Consider the following 21,595-nt stretch of genomic DNA (forward strand, 5'->3'; position numbering starts at 1 on the left):
ATGTTGGACAAACAAGGTATAAAACCAAATTTAATATGAAGGCACTTGCTACTCTTTCAGTATGCACCTTTTGGCTTTTCCAAAATCTCTTCAACCTGATCATAAATAGCCAACAGATTTATGCATAATTGTAATGGTTCAGAGATTGTCTCAGAAAAAAAAATAAATCCTGGTGTTCTTACCAATTTTCAATATGCGTTTGAGTGAGCAAGACTGCACTTTTTTTTCCCCCTTATGTCTTGAAATTTCAACAGCCTATTGAAATTCCATTGTGAGATTAACTGAATAACTGTGGTAAGCTTATAAAAGATTAAAAGCTGATCACTGTTGCACAGCCCAAACTTAAAGGTACTATAAATATCACTATTAGCCAGTGTATATGGAGGGTGGTATGATAAAGGCTCTGAAGAATGAAGCAAGATTTGCAGCACAAATTTCCAACATGAAACCAGTTCACAGAAGCACTCTGAGGAATAGTGCAGTGATCTACTCTTTCAGCCAGCACTAACTTGCTCATCAGTGCTTCATCTTCATTAATATTTATACCCAAATGCCATATATTCAATGATCTGGTGTATAATGGAATGCTGTATGAAATCCAGAATAATTTACTGGCAAAGTAAATTTTAGAAAAGTAAACTTTCAAATATATCATTACTGCATTATTTTAAAAATATAGGTACAAATTCTATGGAACTACACAGAATTTAAAGATAATTTCTTTTGCAATATTCTCATTCCTGGCATTCTTTTCTGAAATACAGGTCTTTCTACTTCTGAAAGCACTAAAAAAGAGTCAAATGTAACAATTGTACATGATACTTTTAGCAAAGCTGACTTACCAAGGGAATCATTCTACCATAGCTCTCAAATACACATGGCTCCTCTAGAAGGAACCTCCTTAATATACTGTTGTTTTAAACCCATATTGATGTCTGCTTAAGTGAAGAACAAGAGCACCCTCATAAGTAACAGCCAGAGAATTAAAAGCAGATGAATTGTTTTGTTTCAATTTTTAACTGGGATTAAAACTAACCAATCTGCAAATCTCCAACATAGTCTAAATTACAGCGTTTGAAATGAAAATGACCATACACAATCAGAAAGGAGCAGCACTGCTGAAATTTGATAGCTATAAACCAGAAGAAGAAATGTTGGAATATGTACAGCTAAAATCTGCATAATAAAATAACCACCTTTAATGTAGAAAAGCCTATCTGAGAACAGCAATTACATCAAACTTAGGAAGAAAAGACTACATTAATATCTTAAGCTTCTTGCTTGATAGAAGGTACAGACATATTTGTTTAGAAATAACAATAATACAACTGATACCAGCAGACTGCACTACCATTTTAATCACTACAAAAGAAAAAAAGTAGACAAAAACCCCAAAATGCTCACCACTTCTTCGTGTCTGCATTTTCTCACATTAATTCCATTAATCTGTTATTAAAAAGATAAAGAGAAGACTTACTCTACATTTCATAAGTATACATTTCAGTTCACTTTTCTAGAAAAATATAAAAAAAAGAACTTGCAATTTTACTCACCTGTAGAATTGCATCTCCTATAAAAAGCAAACCTGAAAGTTCAGCTGAAAACAAAAAGCATATTTTTTACTCACTTTGTAAAAAATATCCTACATTTTGTGTACATGTATTCTTATTTGATGTTTTTACGTAATCTTTTAAAAATTTAAACAAAACCCTAATAAAATACCCAACAATCGACTTCCAAATAAATTATTTGGATATTTGTCTTTTTTTTAAAAAAATCCCCAAATACTGGCATATCAGTGTTACCCAGCCAAATATAAGACTATGAAACATCTTCCATCAGTCATTAACACATTTCAGGACATTGTGGTGAGGTATGGCATACTTTTCCTATTAGATAATGACTGCAGGACTAAGTCCTATTTGCCTGTGAGAGATCGTTTCTTATAGGCTCCAAGGATAAAACAACAGGGAGACTCCAGAGCTACATATGACTGACAAATTTAACTTGTAAGCTTTTACCAAAGACACCTTAGAGCCTGCATCTTTGGTAAACTGTGGAGATTTATGCTGGATAACACTTTATATGCTGAAGAGCTAGACAATGATTGTATTGTACAAAATCACCTGCCAAACTGAGTTTTATTTTTAAAACAAATCTATACCTTATAAATCATAAGGGAATTTATAAAATCTAATTTTAAAGTTGCCATTTTTAAATATTGTGTTGTGTTACAGAGCTATCTAATGCAAATATACTGTATAAATACACAAGAACTATAACAAGTTTAAGTGTCTATAAAGAAATAATAACCCCTAACATGAGAACTAAGGAATGTTAAGAGATTATATGGGACTATTTATCTATACTATCCCAAAACTTCACAGAAGGCACTTTCTAGAAAAGACTTTACTCGTATTTACTTGAGTTATAAAACTGGAATCAATATTGACATAAATTATAATACTCCAATATGTGTTTGAAGGGCTGTTCTTATTAGACGCATGTAATGAAGGATGCTTAAATTATTGGAGGATTGATATTTTTATTTATTTTTTTTTTTTCTCTTAAATAAATGCATAACTCAGTATTCGTCAGACACTGGGCTTACACGTAGTAACACTTCACATACAACCTAATCTGCTAGCCTAAGCTCCTTATATGCCATCACTAGTTTTAATAATTCGATCAAATATCACATTATTTTTTAAAGGTCCAAAGAAAGAGCTGGAGTCAATAGGGAGGAGGGCAGTACCAAGCCTCCAGAATGTTGAGGTACAGCTTGCAGGTTAAACAGCATTTTCCGTATCTGTATCCCTAGCACAGATGCATGGCATGATATCACAACACAGTTGTACAACAGATGTCCTCAAAACTAGCTCTAAAAATCAGCAGTATTTTTATGAAAAGCAGTAACGGACATTATATCTAGATAGGTATTGAGGTTAAAGTATCAGTGCAGCAGAAAAATGACACAAAAAGTGTGCAACTTTGTGTGCTCAATTAAATTTATTTTTTTATATTTCTGCAGTCCTTAATAGCATTTTAATAGCTTGTGTAGGTAATATATGCCACACTATTATGTATTACATTCTGATATGTATACTGAAAAGAACAGAATCACAAGTATAACTTCTTAAAGTTAACCTTATTGCCTTCCTTAGGGGCTCATTCCACTCTGCTTCATAGCCTCCCCACATAAAACTTTCACACCTGCCTTTCAGGGTTGGCTTTCAGTTCTCAGTATCCTGATCCCTCTGTATCTCTCTTTCTCTGTTTGGGTAAATATGAGAATTTTTTTTATGCTGGCACGTTTTAATTGTGCAGAATCAGGATTCTAAAATTACAGCATAACAGATGGAAGGAAATGCTTCCAAGTTCACGCTTTTGACCTTATACAAATGTACACCAATATACACAGACTTAATACAGACATTAAATACCCAATGCTAGTATTTTTTCACAACCTTCATCTCTCATCACTGGACATATCACGAGTTGTTTAACCATTATCCATCTTCCTAGTACATATTACATCATTCCAGTAATTTCAAAACCTTTCCAGTCAAAAACAATACTTCAAAACCAATTCAGCACCAGCTCTGCTTGTATTAAAAATGAATGCTTATGCAGCACCAGTTTTTCTAAGTAGGAGCTGCTGCAAAGGCTTAACACAGCACAGCATCTAATAACAACACGGGTGCATTATCAAGGTTCTGTCATTACCCATACCTGTCCAAGTACTATCCTACTAACCAGTATAAAAAGACATACATTCTCTTCTTGTATTACATGCTTTAATGAACAAACATTTGATCTGCTACAGCTTCCTGGCAATAATCATCTAGAGATAAAAACCACAAAAGTTAAATCTGTTAAGCATTTTTATTCTGTAAATACGTTATTATTTCTCTCCTTAAAAATAATGCCTTACAAGAACTCTTTTTTTTTCTTTTTTTTAATCATGTAGAAGACTGTTTACAAAATATTCCAAATATAAATTACCTACTTTTTCAGATAACAGTACTGAGGATAGAGATCATAATAACATGGAGAGACAAAGCATTTGTTTAACACTTCCTGGAGAATCTCAAGACTTAATGCACTGGGTTATAAGGAGCACATCAAAATACAGTGTACTAATCTGACACCTACCTCTTTGTTCTTTGGAAATCTTAGAAATGACCACTGGAATATTATGTTCTGCTCCACCCTGAAAACAGAATAAATGACAATTTTGTCAGTCACTAGGAACAGCTCTTTACTTAAAATTAAGTTTACCCTTTCTCTACCTGCAGGTTTCAGAGAGACTGAGAAAGTAATTATTCCGCATTTCCTTTGTCTTAAAAAAAAAAAAAAACAAACCAAACCAAAACCAAACCAAAACCAACCCAAACCCAACCAACAAAAAAAAAAATCCAAAACTTCACTGGGATGAATTCCTTATTGCCTCTCATAAAGAAGTTCTCAGTTGTTATCATCAGCTCAGGAAGTGATTTGAACGTTGTTCAAATCTCTGCCAGACTTGAAGAAAAAGAACATTAGTTCCTGTGAATTCCAGAGAGATTAATGTATGAAATTGTGTCCTGCAAAATGTAAAATAGACAGTGCACTACAATGGCAGCCATGCTGTGATCAGTTTTCATGCTGGCAAGAAACAGGCAAACAAAAGCCCAAGAAAAGCAAGTTTGGACTTTTCATCTCAAAGGTAGTCTTTATTTGTTTCTGTCCCTCCTACACAAGCACAAAGAGTGAGGAAAGCAGTGGAATAAGTAACAAGGAACCAAAAAGGAAACCTTGTGAAATGGAACAGTAGGTATTCAATAAATGGGGGGAAATAAAGGAAAGCTAGACAGTAATTCAGCAGTTCAGCAGCAATTCAGTGCTGTTGCTTCATTCAATTTATCCTGTGGGGACTGGAAACATTTATGGTGCTTAAGAATAAAGTATTAAAAAAACCTTAAATAAAAAGGAAACTCAAAAGAAGAGAAAGGCATATACACACAAAGACACAAACATTTCTTTTCTCTGTAAAGAATATCAACATGTAAGCCTGAATGTAACCTGTACAAATTCAGATCCTCAGAAATTACAGTCTGCCACACTGTTATTTTTCCTAGGAAACCTGGTTAAGAATTTGCTTACTCTTTCAGAGAAAATAGTTGACCACCTATCTAGACAATGGATCTTTTCCAATGTTTTAAATTTTCCATCCCTCTAAATGTGGAAAGGTGTTTATGATCTCAGATCAGGAGCCAAGTAATGCTAAGTAATGGTGCTGAAGTCTTAAGGGCTCAGGCCTCAGGCCTCAGACTCTAACACCCATCTTTGCAATGCAAATTTGCTTTGTCATTTCTCCCTAAGCAGGCATGGATGAGCTTGGCATAAAGGTAGTTACATACCTGTGGAGGTGGTCCTGATAGAAAAAGGAGAGGAAGCTCTAGTCACTGACAGCTGTTTGAAGATCACTATTCTGGATGTTGGCCATTACTGATGGAAGGTCATTCACATTTCCTTTCAAAGTGTTGCATGATACAGTTCTAAACATTTTTTAAGCCATTTTTTTATGTATGAGAGGTTTTTTTGTGACATTTTAGTAATGAAAAATATGGAACTAAAGCTAGCAACTTTTACTGGAAAATACTGGTTTTGTGTTTGGCTCCAAGCATAATAAGAAAATTACTATTTTGTTTTTCTAAGCAGAGGGATTATATAAAACCTTACAGCAATTGCCGGACTTCAGCATCCGCAGACAATGTAGGTGACATTTTTATTTCATACTAAAAGGCAACATTCACTGAACTAACAAAAATAGCTCTAAGGTCTATTGTCACAATATGGCTAATGTCTATGAGGATAATCTTCCCAACTGAAAAATGGTGACATTATACATGTTGCCTATTGGAAGTAGCCCATGTAAAGCTCTGAACTGTGTTTAAAGACTGACTTAAAGAATACTAGTTGATATAAGCCAAAACTGTGCCAGAAATCACATACACAACACTTTAAGGATGAAAAGATATTTTTTTAAACTAAATGCTAGATGATTCATCTATTTAATTAAAGCTTTCTAGCCCTTTTATTTTGTTTTTTATTGTTTCACTTTGAAACACAAAATGTGTTAATGAAAAAATATCACAGAATGAAAAGAAAAAGAATCATCTAAGTATGTACAGAAGTGTGAGCAGGACAAGTGTATATGCTTGCTTTAGAGATATTTGATTGAGTCAAATTTTGAAAGTCATACTGTATCTCAGCAGGTGTGCTATTCATCATTTAAAAAGAACAAACAACACGGTCAGGAAAATGGCAGTGCACAGTGTCCTGGTAGCCAGAAGTCAGACTGTAACCGCAAACTTTAATTTATTCAATGAACTATCAATTTTATTGTCTATTTCCACAATAACTCTACACTCCAATTACTGAGAAACATGATGTTCTTTCAGAAGTTATATACTTAGCAGCTTCTTGTGTCAAATCACAAACATGTCGGAGATGTGATAAATGACTGAAATACTACACTACACAATTTCTACATCTAACTCTACGGCTATTCCTTCACACAGAATGGTTAATTACTGAGAGTTCTAAAGGGGCTTCAAAATTTAGAAAATAATTCCTTCTGAAGAGTGTAAACTAGATCAGTGCTGCTTCAAATTCAATCAAACTTTTGCAATTAATTTCAGTAAAATAAAGTACAGCAAAATACAGAAATGGGTTTTTAGTTCTTTCACACCTTCAAAGAGTGTATTATAAGTAATATTTTAAAGGGCTTAAGGTCAGATCTTGTGTAAATCAATCTCAGAAGCAGATTTTTCTTAAAAGCTGAATGCCCAAATTAGACAAAATCATATTAAAACATGAATATTTTAAAATAAGTGGCACTAATCACTGTACTGCTATAATTCACACATCAGATAAACTGCATCCCCTGATACGCACCACTTTAATAAAGTCCTCAGATAACCCCTATCTTCAAGTAACCATAGAGTAGCAAGACAAGAATATGTGGTTTTGTGGGAAACTGAGCTACTGAAACAAGGAGGAAAAGCCTCTTCACCTCTACAAGAATAGTTACTTTTCTATTTAAAACTAATAATAAATGTAAGTCCATTATTAAAGTTTAGGTATCTTCAAAAAACCCCAAAGTAACAAACTGTTACTCATCTGCAAGAGGAAGCATACCATGATTGGTACCTTTTAAAAAAGAAAGAAAACTAGCACTCTTCAGAATATTTGGAATTTAGATTGACATTTCATGACATAGTTAAAAAGTTAATTTCAGTAAGTCTTCAAAAAGTTTGCTCACCAAACTACAAAGAGCATTACTAAAAAACCAAGTTCTAAGTTGTTTCTTATTACTATCTTAAAATTTTAGTAGCAGATATTAATTATTGTGTTTAGATTGTGTTGACTATCCAATTGCTTGTCAATCTTCCTTTTTGAGAGTATAGGATTACTAAAAATAGGATCTAGCAAAAGAGGTTCCATGTTTATTGATTTTCTAAAAAGAAAGGAATAATACTGGTTAATACACATAGAATTCTACTTGCAATTTTCACTACCTATTCTACATCATTCAAGTAAGCTTGTTTCCTTTGCTGAAAGAGATATCTTTTCTATTTAATAGGTAGCTTCACCTTTCCACTACTTAAGATTAATACTGATCAAAATATCTATGCAATAAGTAATTTTAACTTAGAGCCTTTATTTGTAAATTCTATTGCAGCTGCTTCTAGTACACTTGATATAGGTGTTTTGTTTTGTTTTGTTTCCCTATGGAAACAAGATTTGTTTTCCTGTCTAAACTGAATTAACAATCTGTTTTGGTACTTTTAAACATTTTTGCAGCTTCCAAGAATTTTCTGCAGAACAATGGACATTTTGCTCTAAAAATTTAAGAATATCTCACTCCACTAATTTAAGAAAGACCACTCCACTTTCACTATTTAATTTAAATTTCTTAATGATACTTTATTTTATACAATGTACCTGGTATTTAAATAATATCGAATTTCTTAGCAATTTTAATTCTAAAAGATAACCCACTGTAATGTATACCTAAGAAATCAATTTTAGTGACTCTTAATGAGATTTGCTCTCCAAACCTCAAAAGTCCTTACTGTAACCAGTTATTTCTTGGCACCAGCTAAATAAAATCTCATTCAGACATATACTTAATTTTACACTGATATACATTACTTCATCACTATTCAGCAAAATGTAACTTCTATTAGAGGAAAATAACTTGTGAGATGTTGACTAAACTTGCAAGAGACTTTGGCCACAAAATAGCAAATAGTTTTCCTTGATTAGAGGTCTTCAGTGGGTCAAGAAGTTAATGGCAAGTGTACCAAAACATATTTTAATAACTAGTATTTCTATTCAGCAATATTCTTACCAAGGATAACACAAAAGCACATTAATCCCCCTTTTGTGTCCCTTTTTACAAGGTCAGCACTAGCAGATGTTCACAGGAAAGTCTATATACTTTCACTTTGCGTAATTTAGGCCTCTTTACATTCATGTGAAATATTGCTATCTTGAGATTGAGGACTGCTGTGTCTAGGAGATAGAATTAATGTTGTGTTGTCTACACTGAGATTCAAAACTAAGGAAAGGGCTTAAACTATGACAGGTTTCAAAAGCATAGAGTTTGACGACAAAAATTATTAACCCTTCCCCTCTCTCTCAGAAAAGGATCACTTACACTTACTTATATATGTTCCTAAGCCTTGCTGAAGAAAGCAAAAACTTGTAGCCTGATAAATTGCTACCTTTAGTTGATCTACAGCAAAATAAATATGAAAAAGCAGTAACACTCTGTCCTACTAATGAATTGCAGTGAATTAATGTGATATCCTTTTCAGGAGAATTGATGATGAACTTATTGGCTGCAACTTATTGAACTTATTGGCTGCAACTTATTGGTCTGCTAGTGTAATTTAGAATTTATTAATAACCATTTTAATTAGAATGCTGTCGAACAAAAGTACAGTCTGTGTACTTGCAAACACTTTTCAACTCTCCTATCAAATTTTATTACAGAGTTGCTCACCTTAAATCTTAAGGGAATGATCTTTACATTGCCTTCCATTCTACAGGGCAGTGTAGCTGCTGGTTTACCTACTGGACAGTAGCTTACATCCTATAATATGATTGTTCTCTTGTTCCTAGTCCTCTAAGATATAGGTTGTCCTCATTAAAAGTAACATTAAGTATATACAAGGACACTTTTTGTGTTACAGGGAGTAATAGAAAAAAAGAACCCCAAAACCCCAGCCTACCTTTATACTTAATCCAAATCCTCCTATAGTCTGTCTCCTAATTGTTACTGTTCTTTCCTGAAAAAGAAAATAAGTTAGATTTAATGTTTTCTGCCATAACATCTATATTCACACTTTGATAAGTTGTTCCTGTGCTTTCTCCCTACATTGATTTTTTTTGTTTTAATAAACTTGTGAATTTCACAATACGAAAATCCCATGAAACCTATACCACAGAGAAAAAAGACAAAGTCTGGAAAAAAAGCTGAAGTTCTGTCTCAGACTAAAATTCATTTGCTCAATTTATACCATACTAGCAATTACTGCAATGATATAAGAACAGAACTGTAAAGTTTCAATAGCGCACAACACATGCATTTCAGAGGTCTTAACCTTGCCTAGTAAGAAATTGGCCCCATATGCAGACTGAACAATACATGCTGAAGTACATAAACTGCACTCCTGTAGGACATTTTCCAATTCAGTCTAATCCAAAAGGAATACAGTTTCTGTAATCCAAGACCACTCGGTGATGTGAACCAACACATAAGTGCACATCATCCAAAAAATCATTTCAAAGCACATCCAGATTAAAAAAAACTGATGTCATATCTACAGCTTAAAAATCATAAGCAATGATTCAAAGGATGTTGTTACAGACAGAATTATTTAAAGCAGCCCATTTTTTTACTTTTATTGCTCATTCTAAATGCTCTTCTGTAGAAACTGTAGGCTAGCGTATCTCTTAGATATGAACTTTTACAAAAAAGACTTATTTTCTAATTTGTCTTGTTGACTTTATTTCCAAAGATCATTTAGAATTAATCAATTTGGTTAGCAGTAAAAAGCCTTAGTAGAAGATATTCCATATATTCATATACAAATACATGGCATATATGGAGTTTTTAATGTCCTCTATATGTGGTCTAGATCTTATAAATTATATATTGCATAATATAAGCCTGAATATATATTTTATGTATATATATATTCATCTATTTCAGCATAATCAGCCAGTGTCAGTCAGATTTGAATGTCTCTCATCAGAAACATACCAGTAATGGAAAAGATGGAATGTCTACACAGGTATTTTGTCCTCACTTCATATACAGAAATGAAAAGAAAGCATGTCAGGCTATCACATAAGAGTTTTGGAAGCCTGAATTTGAGGGGAAATGAGTTACTTTCTTTCTTTCTCAAATTTCTTGATGAATTGAGTAACTGCAGACAGAGCAAGCATAAACTCAGTCTGTGTTTTGAATGGCAAGAAAAAATGGGTTGTCTAAAATGAGACTTTCCACTTATTTCTTTAGTCTAAAGCTTGCAAATGTTTACTCTAAGAAAGAGGTATATAATTTTGTTTTTAAATGGCCCAATGTTTCAATATTTTTATTTACATTTGAAATGCATGAAAAAATACACTTTTATATTTGTTACCCACTAATGAACGGATAGCATAGAAATAGAGAAATATATTACTATCTTGTTTCATCTGTGTGCTTCTGTACTGTGCAGAAGGACCAGAAGATTCTCCATGGCTCTCAACTCACACCATCTAGGAAGGAATTTTTATAACGAAGTTCCCAAAAACTGGGTTCAGCCCACAAAGTTGTTTCACTTCAGGCCAGTAACTGTACTTATAAAACTTTTAGTCTGTCAGGAGGTTTCAGCCAGAGGTAACGCTGCAGGCAGTAGTATAACCTACAGCCCGATGTGTGGTCTAAACTGAGTTTACATAGACAAACATGAAATGCTCAGATGTGGCTCCAGTGGTAGCTGTATTTTTCCTGTTAACTCCACTTCATTTTCAGCTCCAGCTTGTGTTGTACATCTAGTTAAGAACAGAAGCTTGACTTCCACACTCTAGTAAATGCATTCTAGTACTTTTGCTATAGATGTCAAATCAAATAGAAAATATTTGCATTACCTAAGTAGATGCTGGATAATAAACAGGCTTGATGTACTAGATTAACCATGAGTGAAATAAAGAATATCACCCTTTACAATTAAATTTCAAATTAAGTGGTATGCTTAGTGAAAAACATAAGTCTTCAGTAAAATTTGTAGGCCATATGTGAGTAGTCACTGTAAAGTTTAAATAGCAACATATGAATATATTCTAAACTGGAGCTATGCTTTAAAATAGCCTGATAAAAAGTTGTCCTGTAGAATATTTCTATTCTCATTGTTTTTCTTTTCAAAAACCAATGTAAAAGCATCAATAAAATATTATTTCTAGTTTTCACTTAAGTGAAGGCAGAGTCAAACCAGCCCTGAAAGCTCTTGATTCGAAGTCTTATGTGAGGTTACCAGTGCTGTCTAAAAAGAAACTAAAAACATTTTCCACTGGAGTTGAGAATTACTTTTTAATATGAAGAAATGCATGCTTCAGAAACACTTCACTAGCATAGCTGACTACTAAATAAACAAAAAGTAAAAGTAAGCAAAAGAACAGAAAAAATTCAGGCCACTGTAATTCATCTAGTATTTTTTTAGGATCTTTTCTGGTAAATATTAAATATTTCATGTCTGTTACTGAACTGAATTGAACTTTAAAAACATACTGCAAACTACAGCCACTTCAGTGATTATGTGCAATGAAGGCATTGCACTGCATTTAACCTAGGCTAATTCAACACACTTCTCATTCTCTTGATAAAGAATGACCCTGTTGTATCTTTAATGTAAAGATTTACATATGCTTCATGGCATAATAGCTAGCAATTACACAGATGCAAACAATTAATGATCTTCAAAAGCACACATCAGAATTACATGAGCTCTATATTTCATCAGTAAACCAGCAATAATCGCCTAGTATGCAATTGCAAATCTTACATCAACAATATAGTGAAAAAGCTTTTCCAGAACTGTCAGAAGCATCACACTTTTCATAAACCTGTAAAAACTATAATCCATAAAGAAAAATAAATATATTCAGTGCAGGTCAGTCAAAGCAGGAGCCCAAGACAGGTGATAATCTTCATCATCTATGTCCTCCATTCAGTAGGGAGGCAGAATGTCAACAAATCCCTCTCCTTAGAGCTGCAAAGTAACCTGAATAAGTATTTTGATGGCAGATACCAGCTTTGCAATGGCTCACCAGAAAACTCTATCCAACTAAGATTTTCTTTGTGACTTGTATGACTTGCACGTGACTTTTTGCATACCTTGCAAAAAAAATCCCAAACCAAGTTTCATTTTCAGTGCCATCTTCAATCAAAAGGACCTGAATAAACCTTGCACCATATTTTAGTGTGAAATAATATCTTTAATAGGATGATTACAAAATAAAGAAGTTTGACCAGAAATCTGGAGCAAATTATTTTGTTCTGTTTTCTTTATTTAGTATTTCAATTAAGCAGTGACAATAATAAAATGCTTTTCACTGGCCTAATAGCTTTAAGTTCTTAAAAGGCTTTACAACTATTGGTCTAGCCCTTTTGGGTAACTGCCCCCAGTTTATATAGCGGGAATGACGTGCTGTGCTATGGGATACCTCTTTGGCTAGTTTGGGTCAGGTGTTCTGTCCCTGCTTGCTCCCGGCTTCCCCTCCTCTCTGGCACAGCATGAGACTCAGAAAGTCCTTGGTCAGAGTAAACATTACTCAGCAACAACTAAAACCATCGGTGTTATTAGCATTATTCCCAGGCTGAAAGTCAAAAGCACAGCACTGCACCAGCTGCTAAGAAGGAGGAAAACGACTACTACTGCTGAACCAAGGACATAATGAAATATGGCACCAGCTCTTGAAGGCAGCACATTTTGTACCAGTAAAGAATAAAATATCCTGATTGATCATTTATGGTTATTTCAGATTTATGATAGTGATGCTCCACTGATTCCAAGTATCCACTTAAAATATAATCTAACTAAAAATCTGTTAGCTGTAGATTGTCTATTAACATTTTACCTAGTTTCACTTTCCCTTCCATTGGCACAGGATAATACTCTATGCTTGAGTTTGCAATGGTTTTGCAAATTCCAAGAGTAACTTCACCTTCAAGTTTACAAATTAAAACTTGATTCTGATTAAAAGTTACTTAGTTCAATACTAAAACTACACAAAATATCCTGCAAGCTTGTTATTCCCTTATCACATTTGTTATCTACATTACACCAAACAGAGGGAAAGTTAGAGCTCCTAGGATCTTTAAATGCAAGATTCGGAGCAGTGTTTTAGAAGCTGCTTCCTGGGACAGAACAAAAGTAGTTATAATTTTACTGAAAAATTCAAAGCTGCTGCCAAGCTGTCAGCATTTTTCATGCCTCTAACTCAGAAAATTCCTCATCCACACATATGTTCATTGACTGGAAAGGAGAGCTAAGACTTTTGCCCCAAAAATTCCTGAGAGCTTAAATAGAAGCAATTTTTTTAAGCTTTAATTAAAGAGGTATTAAAATTTCTCCTTTAAGTCCATAGAATTTTCTAGAGATCATGGACATAATTTTAAATGAGATTACAAGTGAAGAATGACTGCGACTGTAAGCACAGCAACAGTAAATAGGAAACAAAAACACAGAAACCTATGTACTCATTAATTATTTACATTTAGTCAACAGTTAATGTTATTTTTAACAATTAAATCTTAGGGCATAGAAAGATTCAAATATTTTATTCTGACTTGTATGTGATGTAAAAAGTTTATAATTGCTTAACTGACTAACAATAATGAAAAATTAATAATACTTTGAAAATTTTTATTTTGTATAACACAAAACAGTAATCTAATGTGATCTAATAATCTGTGCGAAAGCAGTCAAATAACAGTTGAATAGAAGGATGCAGAAACTTCAGATCTCTTAATAAATCTGAGTTAACAGTGTGTGAAACTTCAATATTTGATTACTCAACCTTTTCACTAAGATATAAATATTACATTAAATTGGGACACTGGTGTGTCTGGTTATTCATCTTGCAAGAGTAGAGGTATGAAGAATTAATTTGTCTAGGTCCAGACAGAAAAGAATACCTCTCTTTGTCACAGCAGATAGGAGCTTGTCTCATTTCAGTTCCTCATGCAACTGGAGAAAGTTGGCAGTAAGGGATGATGGTGAAATGCTGGTCAATTGGAAACCCCCATCCTTTGCAACTATGCTGGAGACTGACAACAGCAAAGGCAGCTGTGTTGTGTATACTGTTAACACTTACTTGAACAAAAAAAGCACTCGACCCTTAGCTTGTTCTTAATTCAAAATGTTCTCAGCATATGTCTAAAAGCAGAAACATTTACCTGAATATCTACTTATAAAAATTCTACTCCTAGGATTAATTTATTTCAAAAGTACTGCATTTCTTATTACAGAAATAGAAGAGAAAAAATCAACAAAAAAACCCCCACAGGAACCATATCAGTATGGATCTGAATTCCCACTAGGCTTGGTAGTTATTTACAGTATAAAATGTAGTTTCCAGCTCCTGCCTCATATCATACACTGCCATTGATCAAAGATTTGGGGTCTCTGAGTGTTTTCTAGTATGCACTATCTTTTCTTTTTTTTTTTTTTTTTTTTGGGGGGGGGGGGAAGCCTTCTTTCCAATGAGAAAAAGCTATTCTGCTCTTTCATATTTAGCTTTACAAATGGCAGTCCTGTTTTTGAGCCTCAGTAGATGGTTATGCTTTTTATTTTTAAGTAACTGCAGAAAAACAAGCTGGCTTAGGTTGTCCTTAAATAAGCACATTTACATCTGTCAGGCTGTCACTTTTAAAAGCTGTCCAGATTGGCAGGGGAAAAAAAAGTTACCACCATCTGATAGATATTTGAGGACTTCTGTAAAAAAAACTGGATTCACTCCACTGAATAGCTGACAGATACCAACATGATAAAAAAAATCACCATCCTTACTGGTAGCTTTGTGAAGGTAACAAGAATGGAAAGCGCTTGAAAGGTGACCTATGTGTTCACATATTTGCAATTCTCTCCAGGACAGGGAGTTTCACTTTGGCATCATTCATACTATTCAATCACAGAACAGAATCAAAATACTAAACAAATGCAGATATAAATACAATAGAGAAAATAAACTCATATGTTTACTATTTTGAGCTTTTAACTTTTCAGACATTTTTTCTAGTCATTAATATTGATAATGTTACTTGAACTTCTTTTGCGTACACCAAAATACATGAAAAGAAAATTTTAAGCTTTCAAAAGAGGCTGATCAATGTAACAGCTTTAAAACTCACTCTCAGGAAATCTCCAAAACTAAAATGTGCAAGCATGGGAAATGTGATAACTTCATCTGACTGCTCAAGCAAGTGACAGTAAAGTAATATGTTCTGAATTTAAACTGATACTTAATAATACTTCAATGATTTAAATTTTAAAAATCAAGAAAAACGTGTTATTATGCAAAGTTTATGAGTTGAAAAGCTATCTCTAATTGAATGTATTTTTTTTTGATACCATAATGGACTTTGTATAGAGTTATAAATCTTTCAACACAGTTGATCTCACAATAGCAAAAGGACAACTAAAATATAACACTTTCTTATCTTTTCAAGAAAAGAAGAATGATTGTGTGATTAATAATGCCGGGAATCAGGTCTGGCTAAAGTTCAACAATTTAAGTCAGCGCTACTTTCTGATATTGGAAAAGGTCTTCTTTATCAAAAACCCAGCTACAATCTATAGGTTATGTTCAGATATATTTGCATTAATCTCAGTTAAATCCCTGAACAAATGCCATACTACTCTGGGAGCTGTTGCTCTATAAATTAAAAGATAAATGTACATTCACTTTTTATTATTATTGGAATTATGAACAATCTTCACCTCAATCTCCCCAAAAGATCCTTATTTTTAAAAAATATTAAATAAATTATTAATGTTTAATTAAATAATTCATTACTACACAGCAGCATACAACTACATTACTCAAAAGCATCACTTTCATGTTACCATCAGGTGAGTTAGCAGCTTTCTGGAAAATCCATGACTCTTTAACAGAGCATTTAAGAAACTTTTTAAAAGGTATAAATTCTCCTGGTAGCTGAACTTGGCAATTTGCCAGCTGCTCATAGTTTATTTTCAGTCTTTTAGCAAACCAGGAGCCGATTTCAATAAACCATCTTGTCAGATGGTACACTGTCATATCCTTAGCTTACAGATCTCACATATACTCTGTTAGAAAAAAAAAAATCTTAGTACAATTAGCAAAGAAATAAAACCTATTAAAGAAAAGAAGAAAAAAAAAAACCCAGATAAACTACTTGATAAAACACAATAATCCTCTTAATTGAATTTCAGATGTTCATGAAAGGTGATAGGAATTGTGAGGATTAACTCTAAAACAATAACATTGATCCTGGAATTGCAAAGATCAACATTTTTCTAGGGGTAAAACTATTCAAGATTCATATTTCAGATCAGACACACCATGTCTTAGATTATCACCCCTCCCATCATAATTTTCAGCAAGGTTAGTATTAAGCCTGTCCTTGTTAGTCCAGGCTATTGGCCCACACATCTAAAAAACACTGGGAGTTCCTTTATTGCACATTGTCATCTGGAACAGCTTATAAAGCAAACTTTTGTCAATATAATTTCATGTAATTTAAGAAATATTTTTAAAAGGAAATATAAAATAAAGATCTTCTATATCTCTGCCACCAATACTGATGAAGTTGCCACATGGTTTAATTCAGTTGTTTTCAGGCATTTCTTCTTGATTAAAAAAGTGGAAAAATTTTACTGTTCTATCCCATAATATAATAGACTGTCACAGAGATTTATGGTCACAGACTCATAGAACGGTTTGGGTTGGAATGGACCTTAAAGCTTAAAGGGACACATTCCACTAAACCAGGTTGCTCAAAGCCCTGTCTAACCTGACCTTGAATACTTCCAGTGATGGGGCAGCCACAGCTTCTCTGGCCAACCTGTGCCAGTGTCTCACCACCCTCATCATAAAGAAATTATTCCTAATGTCTAATCTTCCTAATGCCTATCCCCTCGGTCAGTTCAAAACCATTCCCCCTTGCCCTATCACACTACATGCCCTTGTAAAAAGTCCCTCTCCAGATTTCCTGTAAGGCCTCCTTGTAGGCATTGGAAGACTGTTACAAGGTCTCTCCCAAGATTTCTTTTCTCTAGGTTGAACAAGCCCAACTCTCTCAGCCTGTCTTCCTAGAAGAGGTGCTCCAGCCCTCTGAACATCAATGTGGCCCTCCTCTGGATTTTCTTGAGCAGGTCCACATCCTCGGAGCTGCTTTAAAGACAGTCTACACCCAGCCTGTATTGGTACTTGGGATTACCTCGACCCACGTGTAGGACCTTGTGCTTTGCCTTGTTGAACTTCATGATGTCTGTACTGGCCCAACTGTAGAGTCTGTCCAGGTCCTTCTGGATGACATCCCTCCCCTCCAGCCTGTCAACAGCGCCATGCAGATTGGTGTTGCTGGCAAAGTTGTTGAGGGTGCACTTGATCCCACTGTCCATGTCACCAACAAAGATGTTGAACAGAACCAGTCCCAACACTGATGCCTGAGGAACACCACTTTTCATTGGTCTGCAGTTGGACATCAAATCATTGACCAAAACTGAGTGCAACCATCCAGCCAATTCCTTATCCACCAAGCGGTCCATCTGTCAAATCAATGCCTATCTTATTTAGAGACAAGGGTGCCAAATCCTTAGCAGTCAAAAAAAAAAAAATCTCTGTAATACTTACTGATGCAACTGATGCTCAAATTTAGATCTAATCCATGGTAATTTGAACAATCTTTGATGATTTATGGAATTGCCAGAGGTACACTTGCTGCACTACCATTTTGTTTAGCCTACTAGAGAAACAGATGCTTTTTTTTACTGTTTAACACTGTTTATGTTGTTTGTAATATTCTAGATTTTTTATTTCATTACTCCAAACTGTATACAATGAAAGAAGAGACAAGGTTCCTTTGCACCTGTTTAGTTTTGGAAAACAAGAACTGTTTTCCACCAAAAGGGAAGTGTTCTAAATTAAGAACTAGGTCCTTATCCCATGTACTCACATTAAGCAGCACCTCATTCCTAAGGGGCTATTGATTTCATTTAGACAGCTCCTCAGGATGCAGATCAGGATACTGCTGGAACGTTAAGTATCTGTTTAAAGTCTGTCCTACACAGAGGAGCATGCAAATTGACTCCGACCCAACAAACAGAAGAGACACTGTTTTAAAATAGAAACAGTAATAGCTTTTTGTTCCTTACCAGTGCAGAACTGATTAAGTAAATCCTTATAATCAAATTATTTGAAGATTATTTATTAGAACAGATTAAAAAACTTTTCCTGTAGCTATTCTCTGTAAAATGTAACAATGATATTGGTCTTCAGTTACAAATTTTATTTTTATTCTTCAGAGTTTATTCTATGAGGCAATCAATGCTTTTGTTGCTAATGAAAGCACTTGCTCTTGCTGTGTAGCATGAAAAGAAAAATAGATGTGGTCAGTGATCTAGAATGACAGAAAGAACAAAAAGTAAAAAGAGAAGAAAACAAGCAAATAAGAAACCTAATACATCAGGAATAAAAATGAGGAAAAAAAAAAAAAGCCTGTGGGACCTGTCTGATCAAGCTATAGAATCAAAACAGATGATTCCAGGTGATTTAAATGACCTGTGACAAAAGGACAGTTAACTGTCTGTGAAATGCCAATCATCCATAGCTTCAATGAACCTACTGATTCAAGACCAGAGGAAGTCTGCGTGAAGTGCTCAGAAGTCAAAAAGACACTTCCAGGAAAAAAGAAACTCCTCCCCACCACACTAATATCAGTCAGTTACCGTAGTATGCATTCAATATGTAAATAAAATAAGGAAAGTGTAACTGATGAAGCAAATCATCCACTGTTTTCCGTAATGCCACTGAAAAACTAAAGAGGGCAAAACTGTAAGAGAAATCCTTTCTGTGAAATAAAAAAATAATAAATATACATTTTATGAAGACATTTAAATAACAGCTTCAGTAGAAGTAATAGATATTACAGCACAATAATGAAAATAATATTTTTGAGCAATAAAATGTTTTAATAAATAATGCCAGAATAGGGTTGGTGGAGTGATGGTTCTACAGTGTGTCGCTAATTGAACAACTATAGCCTGACCTCGAACCCATAATTTCTTTTTATCTCAGCTGCTGGATGTCCTCTGTGTGGAGGAACTGATTGATAAAAGGAACATCTATATTCCATATAAAGCACACAGACCTGCCTTAAGAAACTGTATTTATACAACATGAAAGTGTCACAAGCTAATGTCAAATTTGTCACGCAAATAAGCCCAGCCTGTATGGAGACATTGTAGATTGTGTGATACTCGTTTCAGCAAAAAACTCAAAACTGTTCACCTCAAGATGTTCATAACAGTGAGATGGATTCTCTTATAATTTTTCCACACTGTTGGCACAACTAATATTCTACCAATTTATTTCTGGTTTCTGCTTTGTACCTTTTTATTACACTTGTATTGAGAGATACAGAGATGTTGCAACAGTAATTAAGTAATAAAACAGACAGAAATAGTAACAATCATATAATATTTACATAAACAGATACCAGACTACTATGCATCACAAGATTTAACATGAAATCCTATAATTTCATTTTGCTAAAATGGAGAGCAGAATGTGATAGTTTCCCATAGATCTTAAGAACATCTCTATAAGATACAATTACAGTACCTATAAAAATGTCTATAGAAATGAATAGTAAATGGCTGCTATCATATTTAGTGATCTTCTAGAAATTAATAAAAACTTAGTATTATGATAGTTCCAAATCCTACAGTATCATTCTATATTGTATTTTACACATCTTCCAAATAATTGTCTACAAAGCTCAGTTTCTTATCCACAAAATTCAATATGGTGCTTGAATAAGAAAGCTGACACATCACACAAAACCAGTAATACATAAATCACATTATTACACTGTTCCAGCTGAAGTCCATCTTTATTAAGATAATGTGCTGGTAAAACTAGTGACCCTCGCAGCATGAATTAGCAGCATGCATGAAGTCCAGTGTTGCACTACCGTATGAAGCAACCATAGCAAAGGACAGCAGATAATTCCTCTAACAGCAAAGGCCTGCCATAAAAGTTAAACATCAACTGTCTTATCAAGTCCATTGACAGCACTCGGATATGCAAGTACATTGAGGTGTCTGTACTCACTGTAAAATTCTCTGCTTGTGTCATTCCTATTGCATTCAGTGGCTCCAATATTCAAGGGTGAGTGCAGAAAAACAATACTGTTGTCACACATATAACTTATTCATTACCTTATTGCTGCTTCTTAGATGAGTATGGCTAAGATTTACTCTCAAAAGATGATGTATTAAAACACACTGTTAACAGTATAAAATGAAATATCAAACTGTGGGAGTAAATGCATACGTATGTGTGTAGGCATACACACGCACACATACATACAGAGTATTTCTGCTTTGCATAAAGTACATCTTAAAGAAAAAATAAAAACTACTTACACCAGAATAGAAAGGCTCACCAGACACACAGATCACATCCTGCTCCTGGATCATCAAAATATCTTTGGCTAAGTGCAGTCGCACTTTGAAAGGCTCCTGGTTACCATCCTGCAGCAAACAAATCCCTGTCTTTGTCTTCAAAGGAAGGAATAAAGAAAAAAAGCTTTATGTTAGAGTTTGCATTGCCAGAAGTGGTATTTTGAAACAGAATAGCTTAGAGATAGGTACAGTTATAAAATGGCAGCAAATACGCAAAATTGTTACCAGTAATCACTGTATTTATTTACTGTGCTCAGACTACAAGAGAATGATGGTTACAGAAGCAATAGCAAAGGCAGATTTTACAAAAATAAGGTGCTATTCTGACCATGACAAATTTGTGAAATTCCTTTCAAATCACTTCAGAGCAGCTGTGATCTTATTTTCCATCTTTGTATTAAATGATGACACCTCACTTGGACATGAAATCAAGGCTGATGTTCCACATGTTACACCAATTTTGACACAGATATATGAACAATAACACCTCCAAACTAGCCAGATGTGAGCACTGACAGCCTACATGAACCTGTGTGAGCTTTTCATGATCTGGGAGCATACTGACTTATGCTTTTACCTTCCTTTTCAAATGAAGATGCTGAAGTTAAGAATAAAAGAGATCAAAGAATGCAACAGCCTGTAGTAACTTACTTCTTACTCAACTTTTGAACTCTATGTTTATTGTTAGATCAAGAATTCTGTCAGATTCTTCAATACAGAACAAGTGACTTGCCAACAGTTTTACAGTTTCTTTGTGGTACTACCTATTTGTACTACTTTTGGGGGCAGTAGTCTGAGCAGTAAAAAAGCCTGCACGTGTA

General features: G+C 34.1%; 1 protein-coding gene across 1 annotated transcript in view; it reads right to left on the minus strand.

The window, feature by feature from the left end:
• The window catches only part of SNTG1 (syntrophin gamma 1), a 306,725-nt gene that overhangs the window by 115,283 nt on the left and 169,847 nt on the right, over positions 1-21,595 (minus strand). The window contains exons 3-7 of the mRNA XM_005152553.3: positions 20,736-20,870; positions 9,288-9,344; positions 4,156-4,213; positions 1,554-1,597; positions 1,405-1,446 (exon numbers count right to left, since the gene is read on the minus strand). Coding sequence (XP_005152610.1) covers positions 1,405-1,446; positions 1,554-1,597; positions 4,156-4,213; positions 9,288-9,344; positions 20,736-20,870 — 336 coding nt within the window. The remainder of the gene's footprint in view (positions 1-1,404; positions 1,447-1,553; positions 1,598-4,155; positions 4,214-9,287; positions 9,345-20,735; positions 20,871-21,595) is intronic.

Source organism: Melopsittacus undulatus, chromosome 1, assembly GCF_012275295.1.
Source record: "Melopsittacus undulatus isolate bMelUnd1 chromosome 1, bMelUnd1.mat.Z, whole genome shotgun sequence".
Lineage (NCBI taxonomy): Eukaryota > Metazoa > Chordata > Aves > Psittaciformes > Psittaculidae > Melopsittacus > Melopsittacus undulatus.